The 14,399-nt window shown below is 38.9% G+C and overlaps 1 protein-coding gene across 3 annotated transcripts in view; it reads left to right on the top strand.

The window, feature by feature from the left end:
• SORCS2 (sortilin related VPS10 domain containing receptor 2) overlaps positions 1–14,399 on the top strand; it is a 571,450-nt gene that overhangs the window by 486,608 nt on the left and 70,443 nt on the right. For all 3 annotated transcript variants that reach the window (XM_063335693.1, XM_063335692.1, XM_063335691.1), the window contains exons 9-11: positions 4,439–4,618; positions 11,047–11,193; positions 12,581–12,683. In XM_063335693.1, the coding sequence (XP_063191763.1) occupies positions 4,439–4,618; positions 11,047–11,193; positions 12,581–12,683 (430 nt within the window). The remainder of the gene's footprint in view (positions 1–4,438; positions 4,619–11,046; positions 11,194–12,580; positions 12,684–14,399) is intronic.

The raw sequence follows: 14,399 nt of genomic DNA, 5'->3' as shown, positions 1-14,399 counted from the left end.
CCAAAAAACCCACAACAAACTAAAAACTAAAACCAGAACAAAACCCAAAAAGCTCAAATCCTGGTTTTTTAATGATGTATGTTTAACATTTCAAGTGATCTCAATAAGGTGTGTTTTTATTTTCTCCTGTTTTCACAGGACCATAGAAAATAGATGTGGAAAGGATGTTGAGAGGTCCTTTTCCAAAACATAGTCATCTGCCTAAACCAGTTCTGACAGATATTTGTCTAACATACTCTTAACAATTCCCAAAGATGAAGATTACTTTACTTTCCTAGGCATTTCATCCTCAGTGTGTATGACCCGGCCCTACTATAGAAGGATATTCTGATGTCTAACCTAAATCTCCTTAACTGCGATTTATACCCAGTATTTAACTGCAGGTAGACAGAAGACAGTTTATTCCATTTTCCTTGGGGTAGTTGTTTGTGTTATTTGAAGGCTGTTTTCTCTTTACTCTCATCCACCATAGGGAAATGACCCTGTGGACTTGATGGCGTAGTGGATTTTAAGAGTACTTTGCAGGCGTCTTTGGTTGCACGTATAGGTAGACCTATCCCTGGCCCTGGGATGGTCCACTGTCTTGAACCTATGAGTAGTTCCACAGATTTTTAGTGATGAACATACAGACATCTGTGCTTAGTGTGCTATAACATTACCCAGTAAAGAGAGGAGGATGAAGGAAACATTGTGTCAAAGGAATTCACAGAATATAGTGCACAAGAAGCACCTTAGCAAACAGAACCAAGAATTGTCATGGGGATTTAGATTTAAAGAAAAAAAAAAAAGGGGAGTTTTGGACAATATATAGTTAGTAGCATTGGAAGTCTCATCAGAGCTCTACAAAAGAAAAGCTTACAACCTGAAAAGATGAGATAAAGCTAATGGAGAAAATTGCATGGCATTTGGGAATGACAGCCTATTCCTGATACAAAATGCCATTGGCGAGCTTTGCAAAAACAAAAAAGAGAGAGAAGTGAGAATGACGGCAGCATGGATGCTTGGGTCAACAAGACATGGGACAGAGCAAACATGTGCAGAGCAAAAGCAAAGTAGTAGAGAAATGGGAATGCCACAGAGAAAAATGAAGTCGGGGTTATAGCAAACCTGGAGAAAGATTCTGCCTTCGGACACCCAAAAATACACAGACTCTCTCGTTTGAGCACAGAAATGAAAGGGAAGCACAAGAATTCAAATACTGAATGTATATAAGAAAGCAGCCTGGCGATAAACAAATATCTGAGTAGTTACAATAAGAAATGTTCCAAATTCTGAAGGTCTCTAACATCAGTAAAGAAGATCTTTATAAATAATTTGAATAAACCATGTGTGAATAGCATAATTACAGAAAAATTAGATGATCAGCGGGACTTTGAGTAGCCTGTGGAATGTGGAGAGAGAAAGCATGAGGTCCAGCAAGAATGCAATTGCAGTAGTCCAAGCATAAAATCATAAAAGAATGAATGCTTTCCTTATAGGATCTGCTGAGATTACAGCCTGAGGTAGTATCTGTGGCCGTAAATTAGGTAAAGCGATAAAAACTCTGATTCCTTGAATCAAGATATTTCTTCTCTCTCAGGAGTCCTTGCTAGTTAACTCTTTACTGACAGTAAATTCTGTCTAGCAATATTTGCTGATATACCGTCTTTGTGTGCTTTTCATCTGTTGAGCAGTGGGTATCATGTCAGTAGAAGCAGCCTGGTCTAGTGGGAGGTGTCCCTGGCCCATGGCAGGGGGGTTGGAACTAGATGATCTTCACGGTCCCCTTCCAACTCTGACCATTCTGTGATTCTATGACATGACAATTTAGCTTTGTTTTAGCTAGGTTATCAACAGTCTGTGTCATTCAGGAATGTTAAAGGTATTGTGCGTGACATTTGCAGTTTTCCTTACTTTGCCAATTAATTTTCCCAGAGGATTATGTCATGATTGTGGGCAGAAAGTTTCACAGGATTCTTGCAAGGTAGTATAACTGAAGGTCTGTTTTGCTTCTTGACGGAGAAAGAAATCACTGCCAAAAGAAGTAATAGTAAGGCTGAACTAGAAATCTGAAAGTGTAAATTCTGAATGGAAGGAACAAAGTTCAAGGAAGTGGAAAGACAATTTGACTTGCTAAAACCAGGATCCGTTGAATTCTTGCCTCAGAAAAAAATTGGCAGCAAACAGTCTGAGTGTACAAACCTCTTTGCTTGGTAACAGTCACTACCAAGAGAAAAGTAAGCCCTCATTTGTTGTGGTAAACTTCTCCAGTCCAACCACTCATTCTTCACCTGATGCCTTCACTCTGCTCAAAATTAATTTTGCTGTCTTTCTGCACCACGTGTTTTAGCTCTTTGTGCGCTGCTTCTGCTGACTCAGCATCTCCCACCCCACCCCGAGACACGAGAACCACAATTGTGCTTGTCCTCTCAGCTCGCACCTCTGCCGCCACAGGCCACCCATGCAGCCACTGCTGCCCCACCAGAGCTTGGGGAAGGAAAGTGCCTTATCTACATTCACTGGAGTTTTGCATTTGTTTGTGGCACTGTATAAATGTTTTATTGTAATAACATGGATGATAATTTTGCTGAAAGCTCCTGGCATCACAGGAGAGTAAGGGTTTTCTAGAGGTTTTCACGTGGAAAAAAAGGTTTCATTACTCCTTGCTTCACTCCCTGCTTCACTTCCATCCTTACTTAATGGATAATGACAGGAGCTTTTCTCACACTGCAAAAGAGAAAGTGAATTCAGTATTAGATGTGGTGTAATGTGGGCTACCCAGCCATATCTTCAAGGCAGGAGATGAAGCGTTCTGTACAAGTAAGAGGCTGTTTAAAGAACCTGTTGGGATCAGTTGCTGTGTTTTGCTGGCATTTCTGTGGCAGAACAGTTACTGTTTTGTACTCGGATGGAAAGAACTGAAGTTCTGTTGGACTCTCTGCTTCTGACTGATTTTTGAGTACAAGAGAAGAGATCTATTAACAGGATGCTAAATAAAAATCTACTTCAGCACAAAGTTCAACAAGAAAGTCTTTGAAAACAGCATTGAGCTGTCATTGATAAGGAAACTGCATTTAGGTTCTTTTGGGTTGAGATGTGTCAGACATGTAAAAATACTTTAAATTTAAGTAATGATTAGTTATTTAATGACAATTTTTTGTTCATATTAAAAATCTTTCCATTGTATTATTTTATTTCTATTCATGTCTTTTTTTTTTTTTTTAAATTAATTGCCATAATTGAATCCTGCTTGTTGCCTAAAGCATGACTGCCATGCTTTGCCAAGTATTCAGCATTTCTCAGCAATACTCGTGTTTTCTTCAATCTTAACTGGATCCTTATAGAATTTGTTTTATTTCTCTCTTAGAGTTCTACAAAGTTGTTTCCTTGAGATATGTATATATACATACGTATATTTATATGTATATATATTTAAGCCAATTTTCCCCAACTCATATTCTTTTGACATTTTGGTGGCTTTATTTCATATTCACTCCACCGCCTTAGTTATTTTTCCAGTAATAAGGTGACCAGAACTGTATATATTCTCTCAGTTAAGTACCATGGTCATAAAGAGTTTACAAGCTTCCAGTCTTCGTGACTAGATGTCATTTCACATGTAGCCCCAACATCTGCCTTTATGCTGCCATCCCCTATTGCAAACTCACGTCCTTTTTTCTGTTTGCTAAGCTTAGTTCAGCGTTGCTAGTTCCCAATTTATTTCTTCTGCTTAATATTAGTATTAAATTATTTTCCCCAGCTGTGCATTTTTTGTCTGAGAAGTTTGGAGTGAAGAAGCTGGGAAAACTGAAAGAAAGCTGTTGCAGTATTCATGCCTGAAATTCTTGAGAAATGAATGCAGAGTGTTGACTCTCATGTTATTACTGTTGGATATTCCAGTGGATTTGTCCACATAGAGAGATAAATTAGCATTGTGTGCTATAATATACATGAGCTGTATGTCCCACTTCTTATGTGTAACTGCTGTAAATTATATCTGATCCTCTTTAAGCTATGTTATGCTTTACCCTGGACAAAATAGTTTTTAATTCTTTAGCTACCTGGGGATTATTTTTTTAGATTAACTTTGTTTATGTTGTTCCAGTCTTCCATTGACTCTCATCCGGATCTTAGAAAATCATTTACTTTTTTCTTCCCTTGCCTTTTTTTTCCCCCCCTTCTTTTCAAGAAGTCATTTCCCATGAAAGTCAAAGCAGATCACAGCTTTAGTACCAGCTTGTGTACTGTAGCCAGAAGGCAGTGACTGATCACCTCAGAGTGGGGGGATACAGCATGTTGATTAGCATTGTGCTGAGACATTACTGTCTCTGAACTTTCAGATGCATTACTCTCCTCCTTCCCTCCCCCACCCCCCATATTCAATTCTCCTGGTCAACTTACTGTTTGTAAAATAGAAATTATGAGAAAGGGAGTCATTTTGTATCTTATTTTTCTCCAGGATTTACAGATAATCAGTACAGATGAAAACCAGGTGTTTGTGGCTGTTCAGGAGTGGTACCAGACAGACACGTACAACCTGTACCAGTCTGACCCGCAAGGTGTTTACTACTCTATCCTGCTGGAGAATGTCCGCAGCACAAAGCAGCCAGAAGAGAATGTCCTGATAGATATTCTGGAGGTAGGTCTTTATCTCTTCCAATATGTGTAGTCTCGGTAGAGTTTTAGTTTGTTTTTTTTTTTTTTTTTGATTGAATATAATTAATTTTACATTAATATATTTTCACAGTTGTTTTTAATGTAAAAAGACTAGGATTTCTTTCTTATTGATAGTGCATTGTTACTACTTACGTTTCCCTCTTGCCCTTGTGCTGTGTGTTCTAAGAGCAAGATTCTTGGTATGAGGTTCCATGGATGTGCAAAAGCAGAATTGGCTGAGTTTGTTTTTTTATTTTAAAATATTGAGAAGTGAAACTGGCAGCGCAATTTATTATTGAAGTAAGAAGTTATGCAGCTGCCTATGTACAGCTTTTTTCTTCTAGGTGACTTGGTGATACGCTTTCTGACTCTGAGCAGGACATCTTTTAGCCAGTAGGGTCTTAAATAGTAATTGCGTGAGCCTTGTGCTAGGTTGTGTCAGCTCGGACAAGCAAAGAATGGACAAAATTAGATACTGGGCAGCAAATCCTCTTGGTTTCAGTAGGTGTCTTGTGCAAACAACATTTGCTATGAGACTGTCCTGTAAACAAATCTATCTTGTATTTTCACATCAGCTCACTTGGCACAAGAAAAGACTGAAGAATACAGTATTTTGGAAGAGTAGCACAAACTGTTATCAATTCCATTCCTGTTGATGATGATATTTAAATGTTATAAGGTGTTGTCGTGGTTTAACCCCAGATGGCAGGTAGGTCCACGCAGCCACTCACTCCCCCTGTGCTCCCTCCTGCCCTCTCCCACCCCAGTAGGATAGGGAGAAGAGGGAGAAAAAGGAGAAAAAAAAAAAAAAAAAAGAGAGAAAGAAGAAAGAAACCCCAAACCAAACAAAGAAAACCCAAACCTCATGGGTTGACGTAAAGACAGTTTAATAGAACAATAACGGAAGAGAAAATAATAACGGTGAAAGAATATACCAAAAAAAAAAGTGATGCAATACAGTTGCTCACCACCTGATGATCACTTGCCCAGCCCACCCTGAGCAGAGATCGTGGGTCCCTGCCCACTGGCCAACCATCATTTATATACTGAGCATGACATCTATGGTATGGAATACTCCTTTGGCCAGCTTGTCCTGTCTATGCTCCCTCTCAGCTTCTTTGTGAAGCTGAAAAAGTCCTTGAGTTAATAGAAGCATTACTTGGCAGCAACTAAAACAGTATGTGTTATCGACATTATTCTCATACTAAATCCAAAGCACAGCAGCTACTAGAAAGAAAATTAACTGTATCCCAGGTGAAACTAGGACAGGTGTACATTTGCTCTGGTTCTGTTCTTTCTTGTAGCATGGTAACACTGGCCATTATCAGGGTATTAAACTAATGGACCTTTGGTCCGACAGTTTGGCCACTGCTACTCTCTAATCTGCCTGGTGTTAGTTAAAAAAAAATATCTTTATACGTGCACTAGATTTTTCTGGAAAATGTTTGTAGTAATTCAGGGTACAAGTCATACATATACAGAGCTGTTAAATGGCAGTAATTAGGCTCTTCTAGGTAGGGGGAAATGACAGTAGTTTTCCCCCCACCTTATCTCCTCCATCTTTGTTTAACCTTTTCTTTCCGAATGGCTCTAGTAAAGCAAAAATTGTATCATTACCAATGGTTATTTTCTAGACTCTACCTCTTTAGAAATGAGGCTTCTTAATGAGTGAAGCTACACATTGTGTGTAGCCACATTCCCAGAGGGTGATTTGTTGAGAGCATTAGTTTGCAGCTCTTTGCTCCTGGTCACTCCTGTGGGATGCAAAGCTCAAAGGTAGTTGGGTGCAATCTCTTTTCCCTGTGTAGCATGTCATTTCAGATAAGTTGTACAGAGATGCCACCCCTGGATGTCCTTTTTTCTGAAAGAGTTATTTACTTAATTCAGTTTCACTGATGATTTCATAAATTCAAAATGCTGCTGAGGGCACATTTGATAATGCGCAAGAGAAAGATATCCTAGATTATCGTGGGTGCTGGATTAATTTGTAGGGTTGCATTAAAAAGAAAATGTGCATGTGATAAAGAGTAATAGGAAAAACAATACATGGAGCCATACATTTCAATTTTTTAGAGCTATTTTTGGAATAGACTTGCATTATAGTAGAACACTTATTTGCTTACAGTAAGAAAGCCTACAGCTTCCAGGTAGCTTATATGATAAATAACTAGTGTTCATTTTCTGTACTAGAATGGGATCGAGTACTTGTATCTACAAGTAGCATATGGATTATTTACACAGTAATAAATAGCTGCTAAATATAACATGTATTGCAGTCCTTGAGGATGGTATGTTTTTGGTTTAGTCTGGGTTTTCTCTCTGGGCATTTTGATGCAAGTATCCCATCTCGGCAAGAGGAATCTTCAGTGCAACACTGAGACAGTCCTGAACGGTTGACCAGTTCTCTTTCCACCAGTGCATAATTCTCCCTAAAATTTGCACTGTTCATCTTCGTTATCTTCTGCTGACCTCACTTCATCTTTTACTTGTACATCTGCTGTAAAATCTTTTATAGGTTTCTACCTGTCTGCGTTCATTTTCTTTTATATGCTTTATCTCTTTTTTTGTACTGTATTTCTTTTCATGTTGCATATGAGAAAGGGGAATAATTCCAAAATACTTGTTCAAAGAAGAAAAGACAAAGAAAGGAGCATGCCCTTGGAGCACAGGAAAGGAGCATAGACATTTGTGACTGTACAAAAGGAGTGTGTCCTTGAAATTGTATCAAGTACTGCCAATGTGAACCAGTCACAAATTTGACATAGGCATATTTGCAAAATGGGCACACGAATGTAATACTTCTAGACTGGATCTTGTTATGACTCCTCATATGGGTAAGAGCTACACAAGTTGCAGTACACATTCTTCATCCTTTTTTTCCCAAACAATAAATTGTATATATTTAAATTTTAATCACAAACTTCTATTATATAGCTGTATTTTTTGTATTTCAGTAACTGCTTCTAATAAACACTGTGGGGCCATCTGAGCAGTGCTTCTTGCTACCAAGTAGTATAGAATATTGTTTGGCTGTAAAATCAGTAATGTAAAAATGCAGAAATTAACGTGTCAGAATACATCATCATAGCAGGAAACCCATTTAGAGAATAGGTTTATAAGGCACCAAGTGCCTTATGAGCATAGTGGGGTACCACTAACCCCTAGAATCATAGAATCATAGGGTTGGAAGGGACCTCTGGAGATCATCTAGTCCAACTCCCCTGCCAGAGCAGGGTCACCTAGAGCAGGTTACACAGGAACGCGTCCAGGCGGGTTTTGAATGTCTCCAGAGTTAGAGACGCCACCACCTCTCTGGGCAGCCTGTGCCAGTGCTCTGCCACCCTCAAAGTAAAGAAGTTCCTCCTCATGTTTAGGTGGAACTTCCTATGCTCAAGTTTGTGCCCATTACCTCTTGTCCTGTCCCCGGGCACCACTGAAAAGAGCCTGGCCCCATCCTCCTGACACCCACCATTTAAGTATTGATAGTGTTGATTTTAAGTGTTGATAATTAAGTGTTGATAACATTAAGTGTTGATAACACATCCTGATAACATGATAACATTAAGTGTTGATAAGGTCCCCCCTCAGCCGTCTTTTTTTCCAGACTGGAGACCCAATTCCCACAGCTTTTCTTCATAAGAGAGGTGTTTGAGTCCCCTAATCATCTTGGTAGCCCTTTGCTGCACCCTCTCCAGCAGTTCCCTGTCCTTCTTGAGCCGGGGAGCCCAGAACTGGACACAGTACTCCAGGTGCGGCCTCACCAAGGCAGAGTAGAGGGGGAGGATGACCTCCCTCGACCTGCTGGCCACACTCTTCTTGATGCACCCCAGGATGCCATTGGCCTTCTTGGCCATGAGGGCCCTGAACTATTTTGGAAAATCGGTGCTCTGAGAACTAATCCAAAAGTCTGAAGAAGAACAAAGGAAAGGTACTTTTGAGTTTCCTTCCTTCTGTCTTGGGTAGATACTGGACTGCTCATCAGAGTAACTGAACACTCAACAATGTTGAAATGTCTTCTTTTCCGTAGCACCTTATTATTAATGTGAATCTTTTTCCTTCTTGGTAGAAAGATGCTAATCTACCAATTTTAGATTAGGGAATTGAGTCAAGGAGTAGAAAGTACGGAAGAATTTGGATCCCTCAGCATCACAGTTGAATCCAGAAGGCAGATTTGACATACAGCATTTAAAGACAGGTTCGGGTGTGTAATTACATTACATACCGGACAAATAAAATAGAAAATGCTACCGGGGGGATGGGCTGTTTTAAAACCGCCATTTTTTACACAACATATTTTATATTAGTTACTGGTTTTTAGGTTAATGCATCACTCCAAACATCATGCTTCTGAACTTTCTCTGAAGATAGATGCCTGAAACTTATTTATTATTTCAAGCAAGATTTATGCCTTTCATTCAACATAGCACTGCTGAAGTGCTGGTTGGCTTGTATCTTTTTTTAGGAGCAGCGGTGAGAGAAGTTAAGTGAGACACTGGAAGAATTTTTTTCATAACCTTTCTGTCTGATAGATTCAAAGACTTGTGTGCCATATTCTAGAGAGGAGAAGTTACTCTTAGCACTTGGATAGGTTAGAGATGGGAATGGGAATGCAGAAAAATTTTAGGCTGACTCCCATTGAATGATTATATGGAATGATTAAATATTCATTAAACAAGAATGAGAGAAAAAGAGAGACAGAGAGAGGAAATAAAAATATTCTTGATTCTTGATTGTTTTTGCCATCCACAAATGAAGAGGGAAACCTCACTTGCAGTCCCTGATCTAATTATTTTTTAAATAGTTAATATTGTGTTCACTGGAAGAAAGACATGCACAGAAATTGAACCCCAAGTCTGTCTTCTCAAGTAAATGTTTGAACTGCCAGGCTTTTCAGTAATATCCATGGCTGTGCCGTCTCTGGAAGACAGAATATGTAATAAAGCCCCAGAAAGATGAAAGTGCGCTGAAACTGAAGAAAGCAGGTTCCTAGTTTCTTCCCTCCCCTTCCTTTTCTCACCTGCACTGCAAAGTGGTTGACTTTTTTAGTATGTCTGACCTGGAGGTGATTCTGAGCTTCCAGCATGCTGGAGAGTGAGCCAACAGCACACACATGGCATTTAAGGAAGAAGGAACTCATGAGAGAGTGCGGTATTAAAATGTCTATACGGAATTTGGTTATCTAAATGTAAATATATTTCCAAGTTCTAGGCTATTACCATAACCAGCAGGGCATTCTTATTCTCTGTAGATTTGGGTCAGTTCCTTAGAAAAAAGCATATATTTCTAAACAATAGATACCGAATCTGTAGCTTGATGAAAGGGATGCCTTCTTTTCACCCTAAATGCAGACTTCTGTTAAATTAATGTCAAAGGGAGTTCATAACTGGTAGTAGGAAAAAAAGGAAAAGTATTTTAGGTATAAAATAAATAGTAAGTCCAGGAATGAATCAGGTCAGTAAGAGGCAACTATTCCTGATTATGTGAGGAGCTGGCTATCTTGTGCAGTCAGTTGTAGTGAATGGTTCAGTTTTGTTAAATGTCAGCATGTAAGCAGATTAGAGAGCTGTACTATGCTGGAAATGGTATATGAGTTGATATACATTTTCAACTTTTTTTTTTTTTTTAATCAAGAAACCTTATAAATAATTGCAAGGGAAATGAGAGCTCTTAAGGAAACCTTCAAATGTAATACAAGATCTTATCTCGTGGCATTGGGTGGAATATTAACACATAACATAAATGTTAGGGGTAGAACTAAACACACTAAGGTGCGATTACTGTCTGCATTTATTTCCTACAAAAGGCAATTGTGCTTCCTAATTCAGTGTTATTTTGAAGGATGTTATATTGTATTTTGTTACTGTAACCTATTTGTGTACTATTTGTATGATATGGGTCACAAGACTTCAGTGTAAAAGGCAGGTTGCTGTTATAAATTGCTTACATCATTTGTAGAATAACATTTTAGAGATGTCCATATTTTAAAAAAATGCAGAGCTGTAATTTTAACAGTAGTGAACAGTAAGGCCATGCTATTGTGATTTTCGTATATTGCTGTATAAACAACATGTGATTTGATTAGCCTTCTGACATGGAGAGCTGTATATCCTTTTAAAATACATTTAGAAATACAAATCAGTTCAATCAGTTAATAATTATTGTCCCCTTCTCGCATTCACCCTTTCCTGTTATCCTTTTGCCTTTGTTTCTTTTTTTTTACGAAGTATCCTTTTTTAAAATATCTTTAAAGTTTTCCTTTTTTTTTTTTTTAAAGTATCATTCACTTTCCTAGCGGAGAATCTACATGAGGTACGCAGTTCAGAGCCACAGAAGAGCAGCTAATCAGGGATAATCCTTGTTGAAAAAAATGTATATGTGCTGGTCATTAATTCTCTCTCCTGTATGTTTCAGGTCAGAGGTGTAAAAGGAGTCTTTCTGGCCAACCAGAAAATTGACGGGAAAGTTACAACTCTGATAACCTATAACAAAGGTCGTGACTGGGATTTTCTAAACCCTCCAGAAATTGATATGAATGGCAAACCGACAAACTGCAAACCTGTAAGTGGTTCTTTTTAGCCTGTCCTTTCTCTAAAGTGCACAGGAATTATTTGTATGGTAGGATGTGCAGTAGTTTTAACAGCCCAAGAGCTTTGAGCCAAGTTTACCAGCCAAACTAGTGGGCAAATCTACTTGCATTACATAGCAGTGGTTTCACAAGCGGTTAGTCCAGTCATCTTGTAGTGTGAGTAGTCACGGCCCTGTCTGTAGCACTGCATTTCTTAATGTAGAGCTTACTTTCACACCAAGAAGACCTTTTTTTTGTGTCAACCACACAACACAGTTCAGAATAATCACAACAGCTGTTTGTCTCTGGATATAAGGGGTGCATCATCAGTCAAATAGATACCAATACCTTTTCTCTTTCCATCTTTCATATTTCTGTTTCATCTTAAACCAAGGTAACCCTTGGTTCCCTGTTAAAGGGAACTCTTGACAGTTGCTTGAAAATAAACACCACGGTTAACTGCATGAAAAAGGCCTTCTTTTTTTGTAAGATGATGTTATTTCAGTTTGTTTAGATGTCCCAGCTACCCATAATATTTTGTTATTTTCGGGGCTGTACTGAAAACCTTGTATTTTTCTCACTGATTCTCTGCTCCTGGGGACTCCAGGCTCTGCGTCGATGGGTGAAATAAATACTTTTAGTCCTGCCACTGCCGGAGCTCTGATCCCTCTCCACATAGCAGAAGTGGAGGGCTGGAGCTTCTGGCTCCCTTTGGAAGACCGTGCGGTGTGATCTTGAATTCAGCCTGCAGGGCCTGATCCGGAGCTCTCTGAGACGAGTGGAGGGCTGGCAGTGCCAGCAGCTCCCAGGCGATGCTGGTAGCCCACTCCTGGTCAGTTTGCTGTGAGCGATATGACCTCTGGGTGCCACTGCATAAAGAGCAAGAACCAGTAAGTTGCTTAGCCAAGGAGAGACGATAGATGTGTCCAAACGTCATTATGCTGTTTTTCATAGCTTTTTTTTTTTTCTAAAAAAGAAATTTCAGTACAAACAGTTGGTTTACATCATCATTTTACCAGTTACCTGGCACCAAAAAACATACAATACTTGTTGCTGTTAGTTATAATTTTTAAGCAATTCTTCTGTCACAAGGGTTTTTTATACAATAATTTCAGTCTGACTTTCGAATTTGGAAATCTTTTTGCTGAGACAGTGGCAAACTATGCAGACATCACCAGAGATTCTTGTTAGCTAGATAGCTAATATTAACTGGATATTTCAGACTGGACTTTGGCTCCATGGGAAGCAGCTATTCCCTTTCTTTACAAAGACATACGTTGCTGAAGCTGGTCGCTGACTGTGTTTTCACTATTGTAGGAACATAACTGTTACCAGTTCTGTTTTGTTTTTTTAAAACTTGTCATCTTCTTCCCCCACAAGCCTGATTGCTACCTTCACCTCCATCTCCGCTGGGCAGACAACCCCTATGTGTCAGGCACAGTCCATACGAAGGACACTGCACCAGGGCTCATAATGGGGGCAGGTAAATGCTTAAAATTATTTTTTGAGACCTGAAACGTGGCAGCAGTTCTTTGTAGATCTAGTCTTTTGGTTTATAACAATACCATGCTAGAAACATTGCCAATGTAAGGTTTTCCCTGTGGAATAACCCTTTATGGGATCTCTTGATCAAACAATTTAATAAAAGTTAATTGAACTCCCAGAGCTGCGTTTTCTAGGACAGATATGTAACAGGATACATTATGTTTCTCTGTGCTGTGTAATATCTCCTTCCTCATTAGTGCGATGGGGAGGAGTGACAGTGGCTGAAGGACTTGTCCTGCGTTCTTTTTCTCTAGAAGTGGGGTGTAGGGCCTCCAGCATCATGAATAACCCAGAAAACTGATGTAAACAGTGGCCAAGCCTTTGTTCTTTATGCTTAGATAGAGATAATTTGTCTTGTCATTTTTATTAATTCTCTTTTTGCCTAAAGAGAGATGAAGTGAAAGAGGCAAATGCGTCTCTGTGATGGGAACAATGCTGGTTGTGGCTTCTCCATTATAACATACATATGGACCCATGGTACTGTGAAGTGGCATTTAATAAAAGGATTTCTATTGCAGTGGTGACTGCTCATCAAGAAAAATATTCTCATAACTCTGTTTTACTTCATATCCTTGTGATTCCTCTATTCATTTATTTCAGAATTATTGAAATGTTAACTGTTCTAAGAGGTTTTTTTGTAAAATTGCATTATTTTATGCTTGTTATGGATTATCTTTCTGCCTTAGCTTACACTAGTCTCTTAGAAATGGCTTACTAAATTGAGAATTTCCTGAGAATATCAAGGTGAGCATATTTGCTGTTGAAAGAAACTGACAGCTGCATTACTTCAATATAACTGAAGATTTCAAGTTTTCCCCTAGTGTTAATGGAGTTTAAAGTATTTACTTGAGGCAGACCTACCTAGTGAAATGCTGCTGTATTTTTATTGACACGAATGAGACTAAGAATTTCTACGGTGCCCAGGTAGATACATTTCTATTGGGTGTTTAATTCACTTTTTATGAATTCCAGTATTTCAATAAAAAACTTCCGTCTCAGGGATCTTCTTTTTACATGAAGGTACTCCTATTCTAATGTAGGTTCTTAACTTTAGCCTCACCATATTGTACCTGAATGCCTTCTAGTAGCAAATGAAGCAATGGGGTTTAATTAATTAGTACATTACTTCTATTTCATTTTAATCTGTCCTTGTTTTATCTGATGTTGTGAACTGGTATTCTTTGAGATACTGGATTGTTTTCATTTGGTTGGGTTTTGTGGTGTTTGACTGCACTGTTCTCTGAGATTGTATTAGGGATAGCAGGTTGGAGAAGAGTATTTTGCCCTTAATTCCTTCCTGAAATGGGGCGAGATTTTATCCCTTTGACATTGTCTTACAGTAGCAGTAGGTAAACTTGTCAACAGCTTTCCTCAACGTGAATATGAGGGAACCTTTTTGATGACATCCAGATATCATTAAGAACTGGACTGATGTTAAATTTGACTTGATTGTGGAGCAACTTATAACGTAATGAAAATGGTAGAGGGGCACCATCCCTCATAGCATAGCTATGGAACTGCTGTGAGGGATGGTGCTAATCTCTAGCTAGGAGAGATGGTGTGAAAGTGAGAAAAATTTTCCCAAGAGTGGTGCAGTACATCCTTCCTCTGGTAGAAGGTCATGTAGTTGCAAATGGAGCTGGGGGATTTATTT

Source organism: Chroicocephalus ridibundus, chromosome 5 (genome assembly GCF_963924245.1).
Source record: "Chroicocephalus ridibundus chromosome 5, bChrRid1.1, whole genome shotgun sequence".
In the NCBI taxonomy this organism is placed as follows: domain Eukaryota; kingdom Metazoa; phylum Chordata; class Aves; order Charadriiformes; family Laridae; genus Chroicocephalus; species Chroicocephalus ridibundus.
Note: the sequence above shows the minus strand (reverse complement) of the source record. Positions and strands in the feature narration are given on the sequence as shown.